Genomic DNA, 26,453 nt, shown 5'->3' on the forward strand with positions numbered 1-26,453 from the left:
ATAAATATTCAAGGTACTTTCAGAAATATAAACGGAACGGCTACACTTTTCATATAAAGAGTTCAGAATATTCTGTTTCTGGACTTAGTAGTTTTGTTTGATAGTGTGCTTATGTATCTCAGACCAGGACAATGGAATAAATCCTGTTTGCATATTATTTCCACCGTGTCACTCTTCCTTGTATACATTCTGAAGAAATCTCACTGAAAATATATTTAAATATTCATACTAGTTCTGAGCTTAAATTTCGATGGCCAGATTTCATGCTATATAGAAAAATTTTGCCTAATAAGAACCTGGTGTCTGTACCTTGTGTAGATTTTCCCCTGTGGATGGTACTGTCCCAAGAGCCAGGATTCTTGGGAATAGTACGCTCTATCGGCTGAAGAGCTATAGTTTACTAGTTATAAGCACTATTCTTTTTATTTTGGATACACTTATGTCAAAAAGCAGTTTTTTCTCCCTCAAGAGCTCATTAAATATCCGAATTCCTGAAGGTTGGCATATTTCATGTTATATGGATTAAAAATTTAGGACTCAGTCTCCAACAACTATCTTATATAAGCAGAGTGATTTTTTTTTTTGAAGCATCATGAAATCTATAAATAATTTTAGTGAATTGGGGCCCTGAAGCAACAAAGAAGCTGGTTTGTGATATTTAGGAATGAAAACTACAAACTATCACAGCATGAGTGACTTTAAGAATTAAAAATAAATATACATATATATATATATAATCAATAAACTGACCATACACTGTGTTGTAAGACATTTCATGATCTGGTAGTGGAGTAGAAATGTCTATAAAAAAATAATGAGGATAAAAAATTAATTATAAAGAAACCTAAAGTTTGAAAATTCTCAAGAGGGTTAGTGAAATAGGATTTCTAGGATAGACTTCCGCTGGTATTAAATTATGACAGTAATATCTTCCTTACCATTCAGTGCCACGAAGGAATCTGAAAGACAAAAGGGAGGAGGAAGTTATTTAATGTCTCACACTCTGCTTAGTGTGACTTACATCATAGGTGGGAATGTGCTACCAGAACTATGCCAACATATGGCCTCCAATATTGAGATAGGGCTATTATGCTCCTGCTTATAAACTAAAATGCTTTCTACTCAATCCTATTTCATACCTACATCTCTCGCCCAACAAGTGGTTTCCTCAAAGTCACTGCCAAGAGGCAGAGGAAAACCAAGAGTTAGCAGAGGAAATGGCCAGTGCAATTATACGTGATTCTGAGAAGTCAAGCCCTGATTTACAGTGAAGGATGTGTGTCTCTGGGTAAAATAAATGGTGCCAGGGACACACTTTCAAAGAAAAAACTTTTCTTTATGTTTCATTCTCCTGGCCATGCTGGGAGGAACTGTCCAGTACCACAATGTTCTGAACTCAGTAGGGGTTTTAGTTTGGAAATTAAAACAAAAGAAAAAAAATAAAGAAACCCATGCACTTATTAGGCAACATCTATATGCAGATGTGCGTGGTGTGTACCTGAGTCAGGTTACCATTCATGCAACTTGTTGCGCATCCTCTGCCAACTGCTCATTATGAGTCCTCCTTTCTTCTTAAAGTGCTGCTAGATCATCACTGTGCACCAACAACCTCAATGCTATTTGGAAGCCCAGGTGAGGAAAAGCGAGCTGCTGCTCCAGTATGGCACGGTGAGAGCAGTGCTCCTAGGGAAGGCAGGGAGGCACTGGAGCAGCCTCACCTCCTGCCCTGGGCAAGCACCCCCAGTGCTCCACAGGAGTGGGGCAAAGGCTGGGGGCACACTGGAAGACCGACAGGAATTTAGAGGCCTGACTGAGGAGAGGACCCTAGGAATAAGGAGTGAGTCACAGGATTGGGACCTGAGTCTCCTCTCACTAAGTACAGGTCCCTTGGCCTGAGAACATGATGTGGGTGTGAGCATGCTGGTACAGTGGATGATTTACAGACATAGTAATAACCACTTTCATGGTCTTCTATTTTATGTTTCAATCCAAAGTCACATCCCTGTTTTTCTACCAGTGCTCATACCACTAGATCATCAAAAATACGAAGAAACTGGTTCACTAAAGTCAACTAAGTAGTTGTGAACATACACACAGACACACACACATACAATCAAACACACCAAACTTGTTTCCTTGAAAGCGAAGCAATAAGGCAACAAAAAGATTAAGGCCCAATGATGAAATTTCACAATGTTTCACTGATATAGCTGAAGGTATATACGTATGTGACAGCCATTTTAGTGATAACAACGTTTCGTACACTAAGTTTTAACTTGCAGATTTTCCATGGGAAGACACACTGAGTTTTTTTGTAATATATATAGTATTTGTAAACAAAAATGTAAAGAGAAATGATTTTGAAGATAAGGTCACCTATAGCCCTTTTCACTTGATTATATTTGATCTCTAAAAAAGCATAAGGTCAGAAGGTGACTGATTTCCTAGTTTGAAATTTTGGTACTCATGGCTCAAAGTCTTTTTTTTTTTTTTTTCATAATTACATTGTAGACTCAATTATGAGAAGTCATACTGTTCTATTCCTTAGGACTTACTTTTTGGTGCCATTTTGAATGCAAACTTCTTGAAATTTACATGGAACATTTAAAAATATCACACAATTAATATATTTTCCAAGAGTACAGAATAATTCTTTCAGTTAGTATGAATATAGCATTTCTAAGAGAATATTGATATTAATCAGATTATAGGATATTTGGATAGAATTTTGACCAGGATCTTCTGTATAAAAGTCTAACTAAAATGTTACCATTTAATAACATTTAAAATAAATTCTAAGATTAGAATTTTAGGTTAGCTCCTATAAAAAAGTTATTTCAAATCACTTTGTACTCATGGGTTATTTCTAAAAATTGTTTTCTATCACAAATGATAATACACACAAATGTAATTTTAAAAATAATTACTTTCATTAGTCAATATGTTCAAGAATAAAACAGTCTTACTCAATTAAAAAGCTATAGCACAACGATCGATCCTTTTTATTATTTGGCTAAAAATTACAGTGTAACAGCACATTAAAAAAAGTCAAACTGTCATTCTATAATAGAAATGCTGATACATCTTGCCACGTTGCTATAATTTATATCCTCTAGAGTGAATTTGTTCCACAGCATTAAAATAGTGAAATAGGTGCATCAGGTATGCAAGAACATCGCCAGCAACAGCCCTCACAGACTGCTTCTTTGCTTGCTGTTTTGAAGATGGTTTCTGTTTTTTATGTACATTTCAATGTCAGCCACACTCAGTTTGACACATAGGATAATGTGTCCAGGCCATTTGATAAAAGCATCTTTACTCACAGACAAACATGGATAAAAAGCTCTACTTACTGTGACAGTCTCCCAGGCCATCTGTATTGCCACGCTCTATGTCCTGCTCAAAAGTCAGTCTTAAAAAAAGGAAGACAAGGAAAGACAGAAACACAGTAACATGAGTCATTATTCAGGAATGAGTCCTAAATTTTACTGATGATAGTAACATCTTTTGATAAATTGAATGGCAGGTGCAAAAAAAAAATGGGTTACAGCTTGAAAATTTATCTTAAAAGTTTACAGAAATGCATTTGATGTGAATCTCCAGAGGAGAATCCATGGTGTAAGCAGTTGATTCTGATCTAAACGGGGAGTTAAACAGTTTGTGGGCTATTTATACCCCTTTTAAAAACTCTGATTCCCTCAGCATTTCCTAAACATTTCCAAAGTTTAAATCTTAGCACTTACTCCTCATTATGAGCAATACAGAAGCCTGGAAATTAAAGCTAGTGATTTCCTCTCTACTTTCTCTTTCACTCCTACTCTTGCCTTCCTAGACTATTTTCTATTTCTTTGCCAAGCAAAGACTCAGAGAGCCGGGCGTGGTGGTGCACGCCTGTAATCCCAGCACTTGGGAGGCTGAGGCAGGAGGATTGTTGCGAGTTCGAGACCAGCCTGGGCTACAAAGTGAGCACAAGGCCAGCCTGAACTACATAGTGAGACCCTGTCTCAGAAAGACAACAACAAAAAAAAGACTCAGATAGCCAAGTGTTCCAAGGTATAAACAGGGCCTGTGGGTGACAGAACCCAGGGGTGCATTTCGCTGAGACCGCTTAGGCCCTGTGCTCACTGCAGCTCTGCCTGAATCTTCAAGGGCATCATCACCCTCCTCTTCCACATGTTCATTTTTCTTTCAAATCCACTAGGGCCACTGATGGGCTATACAAGGCTCATAACATTAGCAAAACCAATTTCCGTAATATTGAGTTTGATTTTTTAAAAAAGCAGATACACTAGAATTATCCCAAAGAATACTGCTCTTCTTCGAGGGAACTTTGTGTTTATTTCCATAATATAATTGAAATGTCTATTTTGTGATTGCCTTCAGAGTTTATTTGTGAGCCATATAAAATTGTTTTGAAAATTATACCCTAATCTAATAATCTATCATGTTTAATGTCTAATATCTTTTGCTGCATTGAAAATAAAATTCATTGTCAAAAGGTAAAGACATCTAGTGTTAATAAAAGCCAACATTTATCTAGCCCTGAAGCCCGCTTTCCAAGTAGAGTCCCAGCAATGTTTTGAGCATGCCAGCATTAATAAAATATGTAAGCAGACCTTAGAGCAACCATTCTGGAGTTCTGATGTTGGTTTACAAATCATGTATAGAGAATCACGTTACCTTTGTTCACACATTGAATACCTCAGTGTGCTTTGTGATCCTCTTACCTCCTGCCAAAGGTTTCCCATGAAAAGACACAAAGCTCATACTCGCATGTGTCAGTGATGCTGCCTACAAAGCTGTTCTAATGATGTATAGTGGGTCACCTCTGCATTAGTCCAGTTTCCAGGTCAGACTTTACAGTTAGCACTAGCTGTTCATGGGGTATATTTACCCTATTTATGGGGTAAATTCTGCCTGCTGTAGTCTTCAGCTGTGCCTTCTATGTGTTCATCTAGCTATTCTAAAACAGAAAAGGAGGTGCAGCATCAGGGGGAAGTGGTTCTGTCTGGTCTTCCCATGTGAGAAGGCTCAAGGGATGGCTTTGTTGAAGGAAGGTGCTGTATTGCCACATGGCTCCTCACTCGAGTTGCTGAAACCTGTCAAAGACATGCTTTGGCTATTTCTCCAAACATTTTGGGTGTTGTACCCATTGAAGTAAAAATGTAAGATCTCTTTGCCAATACTTGCTAAGCACTTAAAGCTGGGGTAAGAATTTTAAATACCAAAATCACAAGCGTGGTAGACTGGCCCGTTTTAGCCAATGCGCTGGAAAACTGCCAAGAATTGACTGACTTCCTAACAAGTAATAGGGTCAACTGCTCTTGGGCGCAGAGAAAGCGTTACTGGATGTACACACCATGTCTGCAGCATAAATGCATGGCTTAACAAACGCTCCGCAATTTCTTCTCAGCCCTGGACAGTCAATTAGAAGAGTCAGCTCTGCTGCAGCTGGACAGACCACAGACTGCTCGCTAATCTAATTGGTACCCCATTGCTCCCTCTCTCTGCTGTTCTCGCAGTGTGATAATCAAGGCAGGCACCTTCTTGTCCCTCTCTCCAGGGAATACTTTAAAGCCCATGGTGCTTCCCCTCTCTGTGTTTTTTAATCAGATGGAGGGTGATTATTCATTTGGAAACCTGCCACATGTGACACTATGGGATTGTATGAAAAGAGAAAAGGGAAGGATAATGCCAACAGTCCCATCATTCACATTTCCGCACAGAAGGCTGAGTGAGTGCTGGGGTCGTGTGTGAGCACAGCTACTCCCCTGTCTACAAGGCAGGTAGCAAAAGGCCGCTTTACTCTCTCCCACATCGTGGGCTCCTTACCTGCTGCTGGATGTCAGATGGCCACAGGTGCCTCCTTCCTTTACCCACCCACAGTATGGGTCTCTGGAGGCGATACAGGTTCTGCAGGAAGAGAGGACCATGAGCTACCTGGGACTCTTTTCTAACCACTGTGGAATTCATAATTACCAGTGGTAAAATACATACTTTTTACATTTCCCATGTCTTTCACACCGGCCAAGGGGAACCTTTATCACACAGGTGGAGAATGCCACGTACAGAGAGCTGCTTGCTCTGTCCAGCTGCATGCCCATAATCCTCTTGTCTTCTACTCCATCGTAGCTGCACCTAGTTTTACAAGGCAGGATAATATCACTGATAGATGCTTTGGGCTGGTTTTATTTTTCCCACCACTCCCCTCACACTCTACTTCCCACGTGTAAGGTGATCTCAATCTGATCCAACTAAAGATGAAGTAGATCCTATGTACACACACACATACATATACACACATAGCCTAGCATGATGGTGCATGCCTGTAATCCCAGCACTCTGGGAGGCTGAGGCAGGAAGATCACAAGTTTGAGCCCAGCCTGGGTGACTTACCTCAAAATAAAGAAAAAGGGTTGGAGGTGTAGCTCAGTGCCAATACCCTGGGTTCAGTAGCCAGTATCACAAACAAAACATAATGAAACCACACATACTATTGATGAAGAAAAAGAATTCTTTTTATGTTACAAGATTTTTATAAATAGTATGGAAAGTTGCCTTTTCATACTTGAAATACATGTAATTTAAGTCCGCCATCATTTTCTTTGAATGAAAGGAGTCTTAATAACATAACGATGACTAAGTTAAAAACCAATGTTCCACTCACTTTTCTGGGTTGTAAACACTCATCTCCTCCAGGAAAAGGCTGTCATTTAGGAAGCCACTGTTTCCTATCCTGGCCAAGAACTTCAAGATGATTCCTTTTTCAGATCCCAGGAAAACCACAGTGTGATTCTGATATGGTCCAGCAGCTGTGTCCACTGCAATTTTGGTCAGGCGGTATCTATAATGACAGGATCATATTTTTAAAATCTCCTTTAAAGTGCTCTTTCCTACTTCAAACAATTGTGATACAGCTTTCTAGTAATAATCTCAAGAAAAATATATGCATATAAATAATGTTCTCAAGCTGTTCTGGTCCTTTTTTTCTCCATATGCAGAGCATTAGTACGGCTCCAAAGGGCAGGAAGGAGGTATGTGTGTGGCGAGGCCAAGTTCCATAGTAAGCAGACAGTCATAATCATCTGAAACCACTCAGCGACCGTCCTTTCCATAAGCAATAAGGAAAGACCAATGTCTCCATAGGGGTGGTAAGAAGACAAAGTGGACTTGCTTAGCATTCCTTTTAACACTGAGAAGAAAAGTGATGGCTGGCATTCACCTTTCTTTATACACTTCCTCTGAAGAACAAGGCCTTCTTCCACAAGATGTCAGACCAGATAGCTTTCCAAACGTAAGTACAGGGGCCAAGAGAGTTTTGAAGTTGGAAGGGTGATGGCACTACTAGTAAATGTAAGGATTCTCAAGTCAAGCTAGATTCCACAGAAAACCATGCCTAGAAATAAATTCCACTGGTTATCCTCCTTCTCTGAAATCCTTTGGTCATTCACCTTTCCACAGACAGTGTACTTTAATATTCTGTAATGAAGTAATGGTGTAAAGTGATGATAAAGTCAGTTAACATTCTGTTTGACTACCACAGCTGAATGGTTCTTGGGAAAGGCTGCTGTATAGTTTGAAAATAATTTCAAAAAAACACAATGAAGAATCTTGAATACTATTGTAGATTTCTGATCAGCCATCCCTTCTCTGTTGGCCACCAATTCAGATAAGAAATACTATGGTAGGAATGCTTCATGCTGTCCTACTTCTGCAAATGTGGAAGCCAGGCTGTCTGACAGCTAACAATCAAGAGGCCACACTCAGGTGAAATCTCCAGCATGTTTTATAATCCTATCCAACCAAATGAGTAGCTATATTCACTCACCAGTTCTCCTTTACCATGCCTCTATTTTGCACAGATGGCATATAATAAGGTAACCCGGAAGGAAATATCTTTCTTCCCTCAAATTGCTGGCATATGTACAACTCGCCTGAAAATACTGGAACTCTTCTCACTGGGAATATGGCTATGGGGATTTGGTGGCATCCAACCAACCTGCCAGCCTTTCATAACTGAATCAATGCCCAGAATAGCAGAAGATGTTTGTGGCATTTCAAAGCATGATCTACCACTACATTCTATAAGCACGAGACAAAGCCAGGGAAATCCGTTTAGGATCTGGTTGGCTTGGTACCCACCTGACCATTGTTCTCAGGAACCACGGCCTGTTGATGATGGCAGGCACTGCCTCATCCATGAGTGGATGCGTCTTAATGAAGTTCAGAGTGTCGTCAGGAAACTCATTGGAGGTCACATATTTTTCTAAGGAGGATGAGCCAGCACAGCAGCCTGGTCTATAAGTGAAATGAAATTCTTGAATGAACTGCTTCCCTCAGCACCTGGCATGAAGGAGAGTGTACTGCAGGCTGGGAAGAGGAAGTTGAACAATGCAGAAGGCTACCAAGTACAATATGCTGAGATTTCCTCTTGGCCCCCTCCTCATATAAAGAAGTCTTAGCCAATGAAGTTCAATTTCATCTCCAGCACCTTGGCTTCTTTCCAGAAGCACAAGCAAGCCCCAGTACAGGCACGGAACATGAAACAAGTGAAGAGTGTGTGGTGTGCACACAGCTCAGAGTGGCTATACTCAAAATCCTTCCTAGATGTTCAGGCATTTGCTCTACAGAGGGATAGAACTGATTTTTTCACAAGTGTCAAAAATAAAGATGTCCAAAGAGTCACCGGGGTACATACCAGCAAGACTCACTGTAACCATCTTTCATTAACTGGGATGCAGAATATTTGGGTTCATTTTTTGTGACTGTTTTTATTTTTATGTGATTTTGGTATGAAAACATTATACAGAAGATTCTTCTCTGAAATGTCAATTCCTATAACTGAAAAATGACAACAAAAATTCATTTCCATAAGAAATTCTATGGGGACAGGAGTTAAGAGTTATCCCAGAAAAGTCAGGTAAGGGAAATAGCAAAGCCAGTATCTGGCTTGCATGCTGGTGCAAGAGATGAGCGTGGCCCTCACAGCACCAGTATGCGGTATCCTCCTGCTATCCCTCTTCTGTTGCAGGGCACTAACCCTGCCAGCCCTGTGAAAGCAACCTGATGTCTGCAAGGACAGGCAGGCATGCAAACCACTGCTATAGGGAGAAAATCGCTTCCCAGTGTGGGTCCTGTGACATTTGGAGGACATCGTCTTACACACCAAGGGGAGAGTATCACACACCTATTCCCTAAAACCTGACCCTTCTGGCTTCACTCCCCCTCCTGCCTATCCAGAAGGCAGTTGATAACCACAGGGGAGGGCCTAGAGACTCTATCTGAGGCTGCTGGGGACATCTTCTGTACCACACCAGCAGAGCATGAGCATACACGATCATTCAAACCATCAAGATGGATGGCCCGCTGAGCTCTTCCTTGGAGAATGGTGTTTAATAGTTCTAACTTAGTTTAATTAAGTGTGCTGGTAGGTATTTGAAGGAGAGGTGAGAGGTTGGGGGAGAAATTTAGAAGATAAAAAGAAATTAGTAGGACATTGAGCTTCCTTCCAGAAGCATACAAACCCAGTGCAGATTGTTTCCACACAATGTAAACTGTGAATGCTGCAAAGAAGGCATGGAGGAGCAGCACATAGGGATGGGGTGCAGAGAGCTCCAGCCTGTTTCCGATAGAATTAGCCATTTCAGTAGGAGTGTTTAAAGGACCGAGAAATTTCTGAGTTGTTTCTTGGCCCCAGGCTTCCATGTAAGCAATTCTAGGATGCTCTGTACTGGATATGGACTCAAAACAGGCCAGAACATGGGAAGCCAGAGGTGCCCCAATGTCTGCGATACCCACTAGACTCAGCATGCTCTTAGCTATGTCTTGGACTCAGCTCTAATCCAGCTTGGTCATAACATCTAGGGAAGAGGGAAAGAGCAACTATGAGAACTTGCACAGTGTACTTTACCTGTTTGGGCCTGCATTTCCCCAGTGCTGACAGAGCTAATGTCAGTTTGTTGCTTCACCCTATCGCTACACTGGATGCAACACACGTAAAAGGGTTAAGTAAGCAAAAGACTAGACAGTCACTGTTTTGCATGCACTAAAGATAACTCTGGATTTTAATTAAGGGGATGAAGAGAAGTGAGCCAGACAGTCCTTCTACTGTTGTGTGTCTTCCCAGCCAGCATGGAGGGCGCTGACATGCAGTTCACAGGATGGGCACTGTCAGAGGAGCAAGCGTCATTTCTTTTCTAGAAGTTGAAATTAGCCAAGTAAGTATTTGCATGTACCTGGGCTTAGGCACTCGTTCATCCGGAACTGGTGTCCAGGTAGAATCGGGAGACTTCTGTTCCTTGAATCTCCCGGTAAAAACATTGGCAATGTCCAGCATGTCATAGGCACAGACTGCAGACCCTGGGATGCTGCAACATGACGTTTCACAGGGTTATGTGGCCATCATGCACACAGTTTGGACAACATGCTTCCAAGAAATTTTCTTATTACAGGTAATTGTAAACTTCATACCCTGAATACTGCCAATTAAGGAACCTTAATGCATAAAGAAAATGATTTGGTCAATCAAATAAACATCAACGGCCCTAAAGAATGGGCCAGCTACTGCAAACTCAAAGACAGAGAAAAACCCTTTATGTCTCCATTGCCTCCTGAACTACTCTTGTTCATAAAGGAAGAATTACTGAGCTGATAATAGACACTTTGTAAATTCCCTGATATTCACCACCAGCAAATAACCCAAAAATAGAAGTTTCTGGAGAATATTCTACATCTCTAATGTGGGTAAAAATCTGAAAGAAAAGGACCCAATTTTTTATGTATTACTTCTTTGAATTTGGTTTCCACACCAAATTCTCAGGATATAAGAATGTGGGGGTGCGGGAGGGGTAAGGGGCATCCATACCTATTTTATATCAGCCACTATACCTTTAAATTTTTACTTCATGTTTATTTGTACAAGACTAAATAATTTAAGTGCCTGAAACACTAGCACTTTGCAAATAAAGTACTCTATCAAGTGCTAAATAATAATGACAGTAATCTCCACATATAATTGCATCCTTGCCTTGCAGTTCTGGAAGGACTTAGGCATTTATTTTTTCATCAGTGGTGGAAAGACATAAATTATTCATTCACCTGGGTATACGGTTTATATGTTTGAACCCATGTTTGTTTTTTACTATGGTTGTACTTGATTTTGACCAAATAAATTCAGTGGTAGGTAACAGCTGGTCAAGAGTCTTAACCAGGCTCTGAGGTAGTGGGACATTACCCAGCAGGGCATCTTGGGTAGAGACACAGGTGCAGAATATCACTCAGGCACGGGGAAATTTAATCTTGATTTTGCAAATGTTATAAGGCAGTGAATAGGGAAAATATATGTCATATTTAATTTGATAATGCAATTATTGAAGTGTTACTAATAAAGCAAGAAACAGAGGCTTAAAAAGTTTATCTTAAATAAGGTGGCAGTATGAGTTTTATGGGCCCAGCATGCTTCTGCTGCGCAACTCTGCTCAGGATGAGTTTTAAAGTACACAGTTTATACGTGTATATATTTTTCACAGAATGGAGTTTATAAGATAGTCACACCCATTTGCCCGGGAATTTCAGAACCTAGAATTATTTAGTTAATTTTGTAAGATTTTCTTCACATCTTCTTTTCCTAAATGTAGCAAGTTTACATATTTACCCAATGTATTAAGAAAAATCAGATCAGTATTGCCTGAGGAATTTTATGATGCATGCCACTTTAACTAAAGATACTGTAGGGTTCTGTAATCTTCCTAAGACTAGAAGCACTTTTGAAATCTACTTTTCCTCTTCTTTCCTCCCTTATGCCTCCCTTGCCTTCTTTCATCTTTCCTTCATTTGTTTTTTCCATCTTCTGTTCATCAACAGGTATTTATGAAATACCTAATCTATAGCAGTAAGCACACCACAAATAACAGAGTCCTGCCTTTCTTTTGGTCATTAGGTATGCTGGTAGGTATCTGAATGACAGGTGAGAGGTTGGGGGAGAAGTTTAGAAGATAAAAATAAAATTAGTAGGTGAGGAGGCAAGTACAGTATCAACCACAACAACTCCCAGGTAATCTGCTAAAGGCAGGAAATGAATGAGAGAGGCACAGTTTCACGAGAGGGGGCTCAGCTGAGACGTGCTTCAAGGGCAGATGTTGGCGGGGCGGGCGGACCTGGCAGAGAGCAATGCATGAGCAGAGCATGGCACTTTCCAGAACTGGTCTTTCGCTCTGTGAGGCCATGGCACAAGCTGTGTTGAGGAGGAGGAGAGGGGAGCTGAGCTCAGGAGGGGAAGAAGCCACATCAGGAGGCACCTGGTGAACCATGCCAAGGAACTTTGGTTTTCCTCAGAACAAAGAGGGGCCCCTCTAAGACTGGAAACCATCTGCCCTAGCCCAGTTTGATGTGTGGAGAATGGAGAGGGTAAAGTAGGGTGAAATCAGAGGGAGTAAAGCCAGACCAGGAATATAATTTACTGATGAAAATGGATATGCATAGTTTTAAATTGGAGATTAAATAACCAATTCTGATTTTACTGAACAACATTATTTCTCAGACTGCATAAGCATCCCTGTGGCCCTAAGGGGATATTACTTAAGGACCACTGAAATATCTATAATACACAGAAACTCACTGAGCTCTTAAATCAAAAATTAATCTATACTTTCAAAATACCAAAGAAAACCCCTCCAACTAAAAGGTGTGCTCTTAGATTCCACTAGCTCCTGCACTGTTGTGTACCAAGATAGTATGCTTGGTACTGGGGATATTTCTTAGAGACCACTTAAGAAAATGCTTTCAATGGGAATATCTGTCATATGTAGGAACCCACACTTAAAAAAAACCCAGAAACCCCAAAATTAGAAAATACACTCAAATTCCAAAAGCTCCTGCATTTCCATGTACCAAGACAGTATATTTTCACAAAATCTGAGATAGCTGAGTTCTGCCATATGCACAACCGAGCCTGAATTTTAAAAAAATATCATGTCTGTCTTGAAGTATGAAAATTCCTCCAGATGGTTAAAGCTTACCTAAATCTAACAGAATACCTCTTGCAGCAATGTAGGCTTATATTTTCATTTATTTCCAGTAGGAAATGCTTAACTCTTACCCTCCGTGTAATTGAGGAACATGAGTTCACCCTTCTGTTTGCTGTGCTGTGAGCTCTACCTAAACCCTGAGCACTTCTTTTTAAATGCTATCCTCTAATGTCATCATTTTGTGTCTGTCAAGTAGGCATTCATCAAGTTCTTAAAAGTCTTTGTGAAAGATATAATCCAAGGCAAAACAGTCATTCCTAGTGTAAGATATTCCATGTGGAATACAAAAATTTCTGCACAGAAATGAAAATGTGATGCACTTGGATTTCATGACTATGTCCAGTTGTATGATCATTTTCACACAACAGTGCCAGGGCTGAAGTCTTGCTGGCTTAACAGAGAGCTGAGTGGCAGGCAGGGACAGTAACCCTTCCCTTCTGTTCTGTAATCTTTACACATTTTCACTGCCTGGGAGCAATTATAGTGTTCCACTTTATTGTCTGAAAAGTCTTAGCTTAACAAACACAAAAACAGAAGTGAATTGGCTGACACTCAATATTCCTAGTACAATGTCTGATGACTAATAAAGCCTTACTGGAGCCCTCCAGAGACAATGGTGCTGGGGTTCAGATCTGGGCCATGACCCAATTTGTTGACTGAGGTCACCTGAAGCCAACTTCTGGCTAGGATGCTGCATAGATTCATCTGAATCCTGAAATTCACACTGTAACATTGAAATACATTTCCCGTGTTTTTGCTTCAAAAGGTACTCTCAGTAATGGAAATCCTACAAGTCAAATGGAACATTGGATGACCTATTAGAAAAAGAAGGGAGAAACCTTCCTGGATCCAAATCTACCTCCTCCATTATTGACCGACTACCTGACTAGGTCACCGACTATCTTCAGTTCAATCTTCAAATGTAAAAAGAGGACAGTTACATTTAGTTTCCAGGGGTACTGCAGGAATTTACGAATAGCACATAAAAAGTATATGCCAGCCATATACAGAAGATATTGTTCTAATTTATTTACTTCCCCTTAAGACTGTACTTTAATAATGCTTATAAATTCTCATTAATTCACTGATGAACACTGAGTGTTAAATGTTTCTTATTACAAATAGTGAACAGCAATTTTCGGTCAGTTGCAAATATTGTGTATTAGGAGAGAAGCCCCTTGGGAAAAGGAAGCCAGAAGAAACCAATTAGGTCAACATTCCCAGGGCATGGGTACCTGTTATAAGGTGTGGAAAAGGTTGCCAGGACAACATCGCGGCCGTTAATACGGATCACATCTGTAACCGCCTGGAGTATGTTGAAATAAAAATGAGAGTCGCCAGGAACGGAACAGTTCAGGCGAGCCTTCAGGAAGGATGTCCACTGCTTCTCCAGGACTCTTTGAGACCCTCCCATGTCATTCTTACACACCTGAGCCACTCTAGGGAAAACGACCTGTGGAGGAAAAACACATGGGGAAAATGCGATGCAGTCATTTTTGGGGGAAGATCTTAGTAGAACTTGCCTCTCCTTGACAACAGAAGCAGAACAACAAGGTGCTTAATTTAATATTGTGTTTCTAAAATCAGTCAGAAAAAAAAGAGTAAAACTCAGCACTGGAACAGCATGTTTTAAAAGATAAGGCTGTGGCATTTAATACAGAGCCATAAATCCTTCAGGGAATCAGCTCCCAGCCACACAAACTCATTTCCATACAGACAGCTTAGCTTTTTATTTCCTCAAACAAAAGCACACTTTGTATGCACCGTAGCTGCCATCCTCCCTGGCTGCCTCTAGGGCTGAATCTCCTACTTCAGTGTGACTTCCTCCAACTAACTGGGAGCCACCCCCACATTTTCTGTGTGCCCTCCAAGTGCGTGACCCTGACCCGATCTCTGGTAAAAATAACTGAAAGAGACGACTCCTAACTGTTCTATTACCTTTTGCAATAAAGTAAAAAAATAAAATCAGACTGTTTGCTTAAAGATACCGGATATATATTCTCCTTGTGGGCAACTCAATTAAGAAGGAAAACTGTACCTGGAAACCACACGTCAAGATGCTTGGAATTCAGCATGAAATCAACCGAACATCTGTCAGATTTTCAACGGAATCATTTAAAAAGTTCCCGGTGTTTCTTTACTGTTCCGAAACACTGGCGGGGCTTCCAGAAAACACAATGTTCCCCTGTTGCCAGTCTTTACCTGCATCTCAAAATGATGACCTTGTGCCCAGACCTATGGCTTTCATGTTAAGGTCATTCATAATAATGGTGATTTAAAAGCAAGTTTCTGAATCATCCCAGCGGGAGCCAGGCAGCCTTCCCTCCTTTACCTTCCCCATGGTGTTGTACTCCACTGCGATTTCCCGGAAGAAGAAGTAGATATAATCTCCATAATCCACCGCTTGGACAAAGTATGGTTCTGCAGACAAATGGATACTTTAATTTGGGATCTGTCACACAGTGTTAAAAGAATTTCAATCAAGTGTAACCAAAGACATGTTATTAATTAAAAGTATATAGCTGTTAGGCACTTGGTGAGCACTAACCATTTCTAATGACTTCACACATGCAAGTGCTAGTGATCAGAAGGCGCTCAAGCTTACAAATTATGCTTCAGAAAGTTTGCAGCCAACACTAAAGAATAAGTGAATTCGGCAATTCTCCGTAATTTCATTTTCCACAATGGAATGCTCGTGTTGCCGAGAGGAGTTTGTACACTGCCTCGTCACCCTGACTCACGCAGGGCTGTGAATCGCTTCTCTCCCGTTCCTCACCACCTCCAGCCCCCTGTTCCCTTTCATGAACGAACTGTTCAGTTCTTTCCTTGGGGGATGCTGACATGAGAGTGTGGGGCAGGGAAAGATGAATGTAATGGATTCCACTGTTGTGGCATTGGTAGTTTTGTTAATATCTCAGAAACTCATGGGAAGGGGGAAAGGGAGGCAAATAAATCAACTGAGGCAGAAGGTACAATTTACATGGTTTTGTCTGTCAGAGCCTATTACTGAAATGAATTTACAGTCTGGTCCATCCAGACGGCAAATCTCCCGCAAGGTATGTATTACCCCTTTCTCTTTTTTCTTTTAATTGTTCACCTTTCAACCATTTTGAGTCATGCTTGACGGTCCTCAGGGTAGGGCTGTCTCCAAGACTCCGGTAAATGACAGCGTCGATGGCAAGGAAGTCGGTCACTGTGGCCGAGTACAGCTTTCCATCTTACAGGAGAAAGAAAAGAGCTGAACAGGGTGCGAGCCAGACAGTGGGGTGGGGAGTAATAAAGATATCCCCCAAATAGCTTTCTGACATCAGGCAAATGAGAGAGGACAACTGGGAAAAATCCAAGAGTCGCTAGGAAAATACTTGGCCCACATTCCTAACCATTTTAAATTGGGATCAGGAGAGATGAAACATTTTTCATTTTTAAATTGCATGGCAATTTTTCTAAGCAGCGGCAGCTCGGGGAACAGAGTAAATGCAGAGTGTTGTCTGCTTCACTTGATTAGGTGGGTTCTGACCGAAATCTCAAGGCCAAGGGCCCTGGGACACTGCTGCTGCCACCAGCCCGTGGCAAACTGGATTAGCACGGTGCTGGGGGAGACACAGGAGCTGATGTTATCTGCCCACACCCAGAGACTTCGGGTTCCTGCAGACGTGAGGCAGTCCTCAGCCTGAAGAGGTGAGGGGAACTGAGACGGGGACGGGAACCACAGAAGGGCTCACTCAATCACTACTTCTGTCCCTAGAGTCCCCGGCCCTTCACCCCAGGTGTGAGCCATCCACAAGCCCTGCCAAGCTAGATATTTGCTTCAGGATTTCCACAGTCAGAAAATCCTCTGATATACAAAAGGCCAAAGCAAAGAAGAAAGGGGAAGGAGTGAAGCTGAATTCAAACTGGCCTTTTTAGAAAAGAATTCATGCTTTTTTACGAGATCCGCTTGTGGGTACACTCAAGCCAGAAGAGAATGATGGGTGAGGATTAGTCCCTAAATCTTTCAGTTAGTTCCTGGGTTGGCAAACACTGCAAATAAATAACCAACTAGGATGCTGCAAAATAGAAAAACCTATGTAGATTACATAGAAATAATAATTACATGCAAAATAAAGAATACTTCTTTGATCTATTTTTAATGGATTACACATCTCCATCAGTTATATATATGTCAGCAACTTAGGCACAACATAGTACTCAAATTTTTCCATATTAAGGTTTTCGCCTTTAAAGAAAGCTTATCCAAACATACCTAAGCAAAGATCTTGATGTCTACTTTTGCTCTTAACTCAGATTTGGTCAGATTCAAGTTAGAGCTATCTTGAGATCTATATTATTAACAGCTATATATCCAAAACTGTTGTCAGTTTTGGTGGAATTGAACTGCAGACCACAAATCTTTTCATTGTAGACACTTACGTATAAATCTCAAATTTTCTCATGGAATAAATATGCTATACTCTTCTAGCCCCAAGTCATACCTGAGTAGTAGGGAGCAGTGTCAGGGGGATGGTGATGATTATTCCTCCTAACTGCTCTTCTGGATTCTCTTTACACTCAACAACAGAACTTTACTTGTAAAACAGAACACTCCTCTAACACTCTTGATATCACTCACTTGCAATGAGGATCTTCTACTACCAATGGCTAAGCCTTGATGAAATTCAAACATTCCAAAGAAAAACTATTCAAATATGTCACTTGGGGGTGGGAAAGTCATAGTCTTATCTCGTGTGGCTTGTTCTTTATAGCTCCTGGAAGCTTGGCCCCCTTCGTAAATGCTTTGCCTTTTCTCCCCTTTACCTCAGACCACAGGAAGTCCTGTTCTTAATTTGCAGTGAAATTAAATGGCTCCCCTGCAGCTCACAGCCTCCAAGGTCCCAATTCATGGACATTCCAAGTGTCACAGAGGTGTCCAGTGCTACTCACGCACTCGGGAATGTGCTTAAGCCCTCTTGACCTTGACCTTGCTCCCACCCGTGCTTGTGAACTGGTGAGACTGGTGATCCTGACAGTGCTGCTTCCCAGCAGTGCTGTGCTTTCACTTAGCGGGAGGATCTAAGGACATTTTCTTTCTCTACGAGCTGTCACTGCAGGCCCACAAGTGGGTGACACTGAGATATGAGGTTCAAAGAGCCAGAAAATGATCTTCTTTCATAATCAAACGATGAAAGTTTCTCATTCAGCTACAATGTGCCAGATTTTAGCTTCTGTGGTAGAAATTACAGCTAAGTGCTTTATTCCATGCTATAACAATAACTATTACCACAACACTTCTCTCTATGCCCACCTACACATACACAGCTGGTAATGGATTCTACATAAATTCCTAATTAAAACATACTCATACACAAAATCCCACTAGATCTGAAAATGATGGCTTATTAGCTACTTTATCTCTTTGTAGTGGAAGGAAAGGATGCTGGTGGAAGTGTTTTCCACCAGTCAGCACAACCTTTAGGCCAGAGCCAGGTGTGCAGCTGTGTCATGTATCCAGGTCAATGATATCTGAAATATTTGCTGGAAGCATGTGGGTAGATGGCCTCGCTGCTCTGAGTCAGCTTCTAGGGCTCTCCTTTGGTTTCTTTCCCATGCTCTTCTTCTACATGCAGGTAAGAAGTCATGGAATTGCATCCAGGAGAATGCTGCTATTGAATCAAACCAACCCCGACCTCTATCGTACCTCAAATATTAATCCACGTGGGCGGTTTGAGGTGAGATTTCCTATTATCTGAGCCCAAACATGCCATCACATGTTCAATGTTATGTTGCTATTCTTTTCTGGAGGCACAAAAGCATGGCGAAGTGTGGTGAGGGTTTCTTTTGAAAAGCAGAAGTACAATTTCCATCCTAATTTTGAATGGAAAAGGCATCCTTAATCACAGTATTCTCTGGGGAATCAAAGCACAACCGTGATTGCATGAATCCTCCAGAGCAGATACTCAGCGACAGGCTAAGACATGCGAGAGCAAATGCAATGCGAAGAAATTAGGTCATTTACCTGCGAACAGTGCAACGTTGGCATGCTTGGCATCATAAGGGCATCTCGCCATTCCACTAAACTCATCCCCCAAAGGTTCCAAAGTATCGATCTAAACAAAATAATAAAGGATTTAATTATACACAACTATCAACAAGTAGTAACTGCAACTGATATTTTTAAAGTGCATAATGTGCAAAATAATTTCTATGCATGCTTGCAAACAAACCTTGCCAATACCCTCTGAGCACTGGTTTCAGATAAAGAAATTGAGCATGAGCAAGATTAAGTCAACTGACTAGGATTCTATACAAGAGCCTGAAATTTGGCCACGTCTGCTTGACTTTTAACCATTGCAATACATAGATTTCCATCTCAATGGAACGATCTGAAAGAAGTATTCTAAACTGAGGATGTCTGAGGCAGTCACTGGAAAAATCTACCTGCCCTAGTTATCCGCTGAGTCGTGAACTCTAAAGAGAATGACCTTAGTTTCTGGTTTTGTTTTGCCTGATGACTCCAGCGTTGTGGGCTAACTCCCAGTAGAAGACACTGGAAGTTTTCCCCTCAGGTTTGCTGGCAAAATAGTATGCCACCAGCAAAGGTACAAAATCACAGATGTGAGAGGAACTCAGGTGGCTGCTACAGCTACTTCAAGATCATGGGATGGCAGTTTTGAACCTGGATTTTAGAAACGTGGCCCAGTCCAAGCTGAGGGACTCACACAGGTCAAAAGCAATGGGAGGTGGAGCCACCATGTGACTTACATCTACCAGTGTCCGACCCACGGCTTACTCTTTTATTCGAGAGGCTACAGAGGCCCTCCCAGTGAGTTATGCTTGGCTAAGTTAGTGGGTTGGGGAGGCAACCCCGATTTAAAATTTTTTACATGAAACTTGAATTTCTTGCTTCTTTTGTACAAGCAGAAAAGTTAATTCAAGCCTTTCTTAACCAAGTGGTTGGTCATTACTCTACAGGTGACAAATGCCTAACCCTATAGGCATTTGTGGAGAGGTAAAACTTTGCTGGGTGCTCACCAAACTCCATTTTCCTTTCCTACGGATCACCTTAAAGTACATTTACCATCCCACGTGACCACTGACTGTGCACTGGCCATGGATGTGAGTGTGAGGTCATCAACTGCCTCTTGGCCTTTTCCCTGGAAACCTCCTTAGGACCCCGTATCTTGTTCTCTTTTCACCTGCCTTCCTTACCCAGATGTGGAGGAGCCCAGAGCCCCGGCGATGGCAGAGAGCTGAGCAGGGTGCAGGCTGGCCTTCTGAACACCTGCATGAACACATCCTCTCCCTGACCCACACTTGACTGCGAAAACACTGACAGAGGCTGCCCACCCTGCCGGTTGATACAGCAGCTCCAGGTGTGTGACACTTGGTCTCCTTCCTTCTCTGGGGTCTCCTTTTAAAATGGAAAATCTCACTCCTACCGAGTCCAGTGAAAACTTAACATATTGTTTTGTGACTTGGGAATGGTCCAGAAACAAGATGATGCCATGGTGTAACCCTCCTCCCATGCAGGAAGAACTAATCCTTGTGGTAGTCAGCAAATCTCAGACCTAACAGCAGCCCCTGGAAAATCAAATCACCGGAGGGGGCAGATAATTATCCAAAGAACCAGCCCAACGGCTGCAGAAAGTTCATGAGGTTCATAGCAGAAAGAAAAAGGCATAGAGGAGGTAGGGTGCAGCCTTAGGGTTAGCCTTCCAAGTTCTGCCCCCGCTGATTTTATTTCAGCTTCATTTTGTAATAAAAAATCACATGAATCAGGGCACAGTGCAGAGAAAAGACTAAAGATTTGTCACTTTCCTGTTTCTAGTTACTCTAATCCAGTGGACGCTTCTGTGCTAGGATGAGACAGGTTTGTCCTGGGAAGATGAGTCATTGTTTTTGCTTTGTACCTTTGGTTCTGATCTGTTGATAAGCAGCACTTAAGAGAGGTGTCATTCTCCCTGAAGCTAAATATACTATTCCCCATATCATAAGCAAAATCAAGCTGTACCGAGTCTAAGATAATACCTTTCTGAGCAATGCCAAGGTTTCTTATAAGCATTTACAGGCATAAGCACATAGACAGGGCCTGAACATGAGCAGCATCCCAGATGTGGCTTCTGAATGTATTTCTATAGATGTGGCTACAGCAAAAAAGGGCCACCACATTCAATCAAGGTGAGGCACCGTGGGAAACGGGATACCCGTATGTACAAAGGAATGAGATAGACCACTTGTGGTCTGTAGATCATAATACCAAGAAAACTCATAATTTGTTGTAAAAGAGAGCTTTCTAGCTAGAGAACTCCTTGGCATGTGCGAGAAGCACTAATCTTAACGAGTCCTAAACAGTGCAAACTGGGGTGGATTATTAAGTGGTAGAATTCAAGTTGAAATGCAGCTCTATGCTGTCACTGGCAAGAACAAATGTTGGGCTGGGTGGGCTGCCTCTGTTATGAATGGACAGGCTCTGTCTTTACTTTAAAATTTGATCTTTTATTTATGGTAGACTTTTTATACTAATTTTGATTTTTTAAAAAGATTCCATGAAATATCAAATTTACCTTAGTTACTGGATTTGGGGTGCTCCTTTGTGCCTTATTCACCTCACACTCACCCTGGCCCTGCTGGCCCTTGCCCGGTCTAAGCATGAAGATGAGCAGGAGGGGGAGACAGATCCTGCTTTGTCTCTGCTGAGGCGGTCAGGTCAGGCTGAGGAGCCCCCAGCTCTGACTCCAGCTGTCACAGTGTTTCTACTCTCCACAGCCCTAGGGCTGTACTAGACACTGATGAAACCCACATTTCTCTCCCTAAACCCAGGCTGGACATCTCCACTCCTGACCACAGGCATTGCCCTCCACGCAAGACCCATGACGTGCAGAGCGGGACACCTGTCTTTTCTGCACCCCAGCCTCACGGCGGCTCATTTATTTCTTGTCCCATCTGTGCAATCACCAACAGCTGGCCTAGCAGCCATCCGTGGCTCCTCTCTCTGGCTCCTTGTTCTGTGCTCCTTATCAATTATTAAATCTTCCTGGTTTCTGTCACATAAGAATTTCCTGACTCCATTCCTGTCCCGTCATCCCCAGGCCGCCTACCTCTTTCTGCTGTCACTTGCCTCTTCACAGTCCGGCAGCTCAGAAATAAATTAAGATTCTGTGGCTCAAGAAGCCTCCTTTCGCCATGCCTTTTTCATGCTGTCACCCTTGCCATGCCTTCCTTCACCTCACTAACCTCTCCTATCCCTTAACGTGAAGGTCAGGGATTACAAACTGAGCACTTGCTTGGGAGCGCTGTACCGGGTTCTGGGCTCAGGGACATGCTCCCTGCCCTTACAGAATCTCGGGGTTTCTTACAGGCTGGAGGTGTGTGAGAACAGCAGGTAGGAACTCTGCAGAGGCATCTGCCTCCTTCCTAATGGACTTCCCCATCGCCATCTCAGGCCCCCATAGGAGCTCCTGTGCTGTGCTGCCATGATTCTCTGTACCATGTCACCATGGCAGCAACCCCATGGAATTAAGGATTCATTCTCCCTGTCTGGCTTCCCTAAGGGTGCAGGTCTTCTCTTTCCCTTTACAACCTCAGTGCCTGGCCAAATGGAAGCTCATAACATGTTTTCTGGACAAAATATTGCAGCAGGAAGAAGGGACAAGGAAAGCTAAGAGAAGCGATGCCATGACCTTAGGCCGCTGCTGTTCTGCCAGTGCCACTGGCGAGCTCCGGGCTTTGTCGGCAGCACTAGCATCAGCTGCATCTCAGCCAACCACCCTTACCCACTCTCTGAGAGCTATTTTCTTCTTCTCTGCATAAAGGCCAAAGTAAGTAAGGCCACGGTCAAGTAAGCTGAGTGCTAAATGGAATTAAATTCCAAAGCTCTTGAAAGATCTTACCAAGAGGGAAGTCTATGGTTTCAAATAGCATGCTTTTGCGATACCTTTTAGAATAGGAATCCCTCAGCAATTAAGTGTGTTTTTGTGCTCCAGAGAGAGGTGGGGTTGGGAGGGGGAGAGGGGAAATCCACCTGGCATTACCACGTGGTAGGTCTGTTGTTCTCCTGAACAGTGAAGAATGGGGTCTCACCGAAACCACCTTGCCCGGTATGCTCTTTACAGGTGTGTCAATCAACCCTGTGCAAACAGGAAGCTCAGAAGCTGGCTCAGGGTCCCTCATGTGGAGCTATACATTAAGCTGCACAAGTGAAAGGAAGCCGGGTGCTATTGAATTACCCCTCTCTGGTTGCTGCAGGTACAATCACAGTGAATGATGAAGTACCTCCTGCTCATGTGGTCCCGCAGACAAATGGCATTACCTTATAGTTCCTGCAGGAAGGGTTGAAAGCGTTGGTCCCGCACACAAACAAGGTATCATCATTTTTCTTTAGAAGAACTTTAATAAAGTTGTGACACTCATCCTACAAAAGAATAGTTCAAACTGTTTTGTTTCAAGTCCATTCAACACAAAAACCTATTCATCGCCATGTGCCATGATCTGTTGGAAGCAAGGTCAGAGTGAGGGCAGCTGGGAGTTCCCCTGTTAAATGTTTGTTTGAGCTGCTCCTGATGTTCACCAAAAGACCACGCGGACAACAACTGTCAGTTTCAGCGGTAAATTAAAAAAAAAAAAAACATGGCACAGACTGGGAAAATGTTTTCATTTTATATCACAAAAAGAAGGCGAGCTGCAGGGCCACCCTCCCATCCTATTAATTTTAAAACCAGATGCTTCAGAGTCCCTTGATGCACAGGACTTCGGGTTGAAGTGTGTTTTTATGTTGTTCTACGACCGAAGACACGCAAGCCTGCATGTCTGCAGCAGTCTTTTATGAGTGTTTCCGCAGACTCCCTGTGGGCCCCGGTCCGGGCGGTGGACCGTGGGAGAGAGCAAGCGCTCAGAAGACCCAGGCGGCGGGCTCTGCGTCCCTAATCCCAAGCTCTCCTGCGGAGCGCACGAGGCAGTCCTAGCAGCTGTTGTAATGTTTCATCACATTAAAAGCAAACTATTTTTGCAAATTAAAGCCTTCAATAAGTTGATGGAAAAAGCAATTACTGGGGCAAAGGGAATAGCATGGTGCATCCTACACCACAGACTACGGCTGGAGATAACCGTCAAAACCTTAACCCAGAGTGGCAGCTGCGGGAGGAATGAAAATTGCCTACCTTATGTTTTCCCTTCATTCTGCACGTGTCTACATCAGCCTGTCTAGATTTCCATGTCAGTTTCTACAGGGATCAAGAAAGAAATCAATTAGAGCCCGGGAGTTGTTGCGTTTCATTTTAGAAGTAAAAGTTCCCTTGGGGAGACCAGAGGCTGAACATGTATCTATTGAGAGCTTCCCACACCCTTTCTCCATGGTTAACTCACCATAACAACAAAAGATGAGAGATGGAAACACTCATTTAATTTTGAATTCCTATCTATTCATTAAACGACAAAATGGCCTTTTCTGAGATCAAGATAAAGGAGAAAGGGAAGAAGAAACAATAGCCTGGAAACTTCGTATCAAATACCCAAATTAACTTGCTAAATTATGCTCATTTGGATAAAATGCATGTCCTTGCCCTTCCCATTCCTCTGCATAAAGAAGACTTTATCCTTACAGCATGGAAGTTATTTCCTTAAACACAAAAGGGATGTTCACTTTAAGAGGACAAATATTTAGCTTCCGTTGTACTCCTTTCTGTAAATTAATGGCCGAAAGGGATCTTCTAAGACACAGCTTTCAGGAAGTGAAATACCATGTGGAAGGAAAGAAGCTCAGGTTGGACTTTGTCTAAAATTGATAATTATCAAATTCCTGAGCCACAATGATCAAATCAAACTCAATATGAGAAAACATAGAAATATTATCATTTTATATGTGCTGCACAAAATTTTACTTATGAACACTGATATTTTTTCCTGGATAAATGTGGCAATATTTTATTGCAGGATTTTAGAAACTATCCAAATCTCCAAAATGTATATGCCTACACTGATTTATAAAATATGAAGTATCTGCTCTGAACACATATTAAACCGAAGTGTACCCCCAAATTAGGATTTCACAAAAAGTTTATTGGTATTGGCATTTACAAATTAGTATTAGCTGCATCATCCTGATCGATGCATTTAATATACACATTCTCTGCAAAAACCGTCCTAAGGTCCTCCATTTTAGAAAGATGGTTTTGAAACAACTTACTTTGCTACAGTAAATTTCTTCCGTGTGGGATGTGTCTATATCAACAGTATAAATATGATCCCTATAAACAAAGAAAGATTAATACGAGGTCAAACACAGGAGTCAACAACATTTATTTTCTATTGAATGAATTGTATCTCATTCAGCACAGATAAGTCCATACCATGTTTTTTAAAAAAACCAGCCATGCCCTTGCTAGATGCAAGATGCCTCTGGATCACATTTAGCACCTCCTTTATCACGGCCTCTGGCTCTGCGACTCTCCTTTTATGAAAAAAGAGATAGTAGTCACTATCTCTTTAATACCAGAACTACAATCCCTGAACCCCTCAGGCTCAAGTGGGAGGGCTCAGGTGGGAGGGCTGGAAGGCTGGAACACAGACGGATCAGGAGCCTTTTCAGTGTCTACAAACCCATGTACCAATTGCTTGGTATTCAACACGCATTTGTTCATCAAAGGAGCTAACAAAAAGCGGAACTCCACCTTCATCTCTTTAGAAAACACATTTTCTGTGTTAGCTTTGATGATTTGATGGACAAGATGGAAGATGATAAGGGTAAAATTATTTCCAGAAGCCACTCTTTTCTTCCCCAGATGATGGTCAATTAAAGTCTAAAATGTTCTTGAACTGAAGTTTACACTTCTTGTTTCTGTTCACCTTTCTGTTTCACTGAGAAACTAGTTGTCTTTACAGTCTGCTGCCAATCTCCCCCTTGAAGGAGAGAAACAGAATCAGCAGCTCAGGTGTGGGGTTATATTTAAACCTCCCCTTCTGTGTGAGCAGAGTACAAGGGCGTTTTTGTCTAGAATTCAGACAAAATAGAAGAAAAGCACTATACTCAATGGAGGAGACGGGCGCTAGTGAGGGAAAGCCAAATGGCTCATTTTCCCTTGAAATAACATTGACTTTTTCTAAAATGCAGGAAGTCCTGGGGCTGGAAAATTACCCACAGCTTTAAACAGGACCTCAAGGCCTCCCATGCAGACTTTCCAACCCCTTCATCACTTAAAAGGAAGAGGGGGGAGAAAAGAAAAAAGGAATTAGTCACAGGATTCGTATATGTGCATATACATGAATACAGTGTATCTATATATATGGTTCTTTGGAAATGTTTGCTTCTGCTTTTTAAAGAAAGAATATAGAGAAAAATAAAAATAAGCTTTTCACATAAAAAGAAGGGACAGAGCTCTCATCTTACAAAATTCCTTGCCTGCTACTGAACTGCGTAAGCGTATGAGAAAGAGGAGAGACAGAGAGAGAGAGAGAGAA

At 41.9% G+C, this 26,453-nt stretch overlaps 1 protein-coding gene across 6 annotated transcripts in view; it reads right to left on the minus strand.

Annotated features, from left to right (window-relative positions):
• The window catches only part of Sema6a (sema domain, transmembrane domain (TM), and cytoplasmic domain, (semaphorin) 6A), a 124,318-nt gene that overhangs the window by 25,117 nt on the left and 72,748 nt on the right, over nt 1–26,453 (minus strand). For 3 of the 6 annotated variants that reach the window (XM_005376538.2, XM_005376537.2, XM_013506973.1), the window contains exons 4-18: nt 25,183–25,243; nt 24,158–24,220; nt 23,311–23,412; nt 19,018–19,108; nt 16,123–16,242; nt 15,358–15,446; nt 14,261–14,478; nt 10,236–10,367; nt 8,143–8,298; nt 6,668–6,844; nt 5,998–6,138; nt 5,833–5,913; nt 3,354–3,412; nt 939–959; nt 751–801 (exon numbers count right to left, since the gene is read on the minus strand). In XM_005376538.2, coding sequence (XP_005376595.1) covers nt 751–801; nt 939–959; nt 3,354–3,412; nt 5,833–5,913; nt 5,998–6,138; nt 6,668–6,844; nt 8,143–8,298; nt 10,236–10,367; nt 14,261–14,478; nt 15,358–15,446; nt 16,123–16,242; nt 19,018–19,108; nt 23,311–23,412; nt 24,158–24,220; nt 25,183–25,243 — 1,562 coding nt within the window. The remainder of the gene's footprint in view (nt 1–750; nt 802–938; nt 960–3,353; nt 3,413–5,832; nt 5,914–5,997; nt 6,139–6,667; nt 6,845–8,142; nt 8,299–10,235; nt 10,368–14,260; nt 14,479–15,357; nt 15,447–16,122; nt 16,243–19,017; nt 19,109–23,310; nt 23,413–24,157; nt 24,221–25,182; nt 25,244–26,453) is intronic. The other 3 variants (XM_005376541.2, XM_005376540.2, XM_013506976.1) reach the window with 1 other exon arrangement.

The sequence above is a fragment of the Chinchilla lanigera genome, unplaced genomic scaffold, assembly GCF_000276665.1.
Source record: "Chinchilla lanigera isolate Chin_1 unplaced genomic scaffold, ChiLan1.0 scaffold00007, whole genome shotgun sequence".
Classification (NCBI taxonomy): Eukaryota; Metazoa; Chordata; class Mammalia; order Rodentia; family Chinchillidae; genus Chinchilla; species Chinchilla lanigera.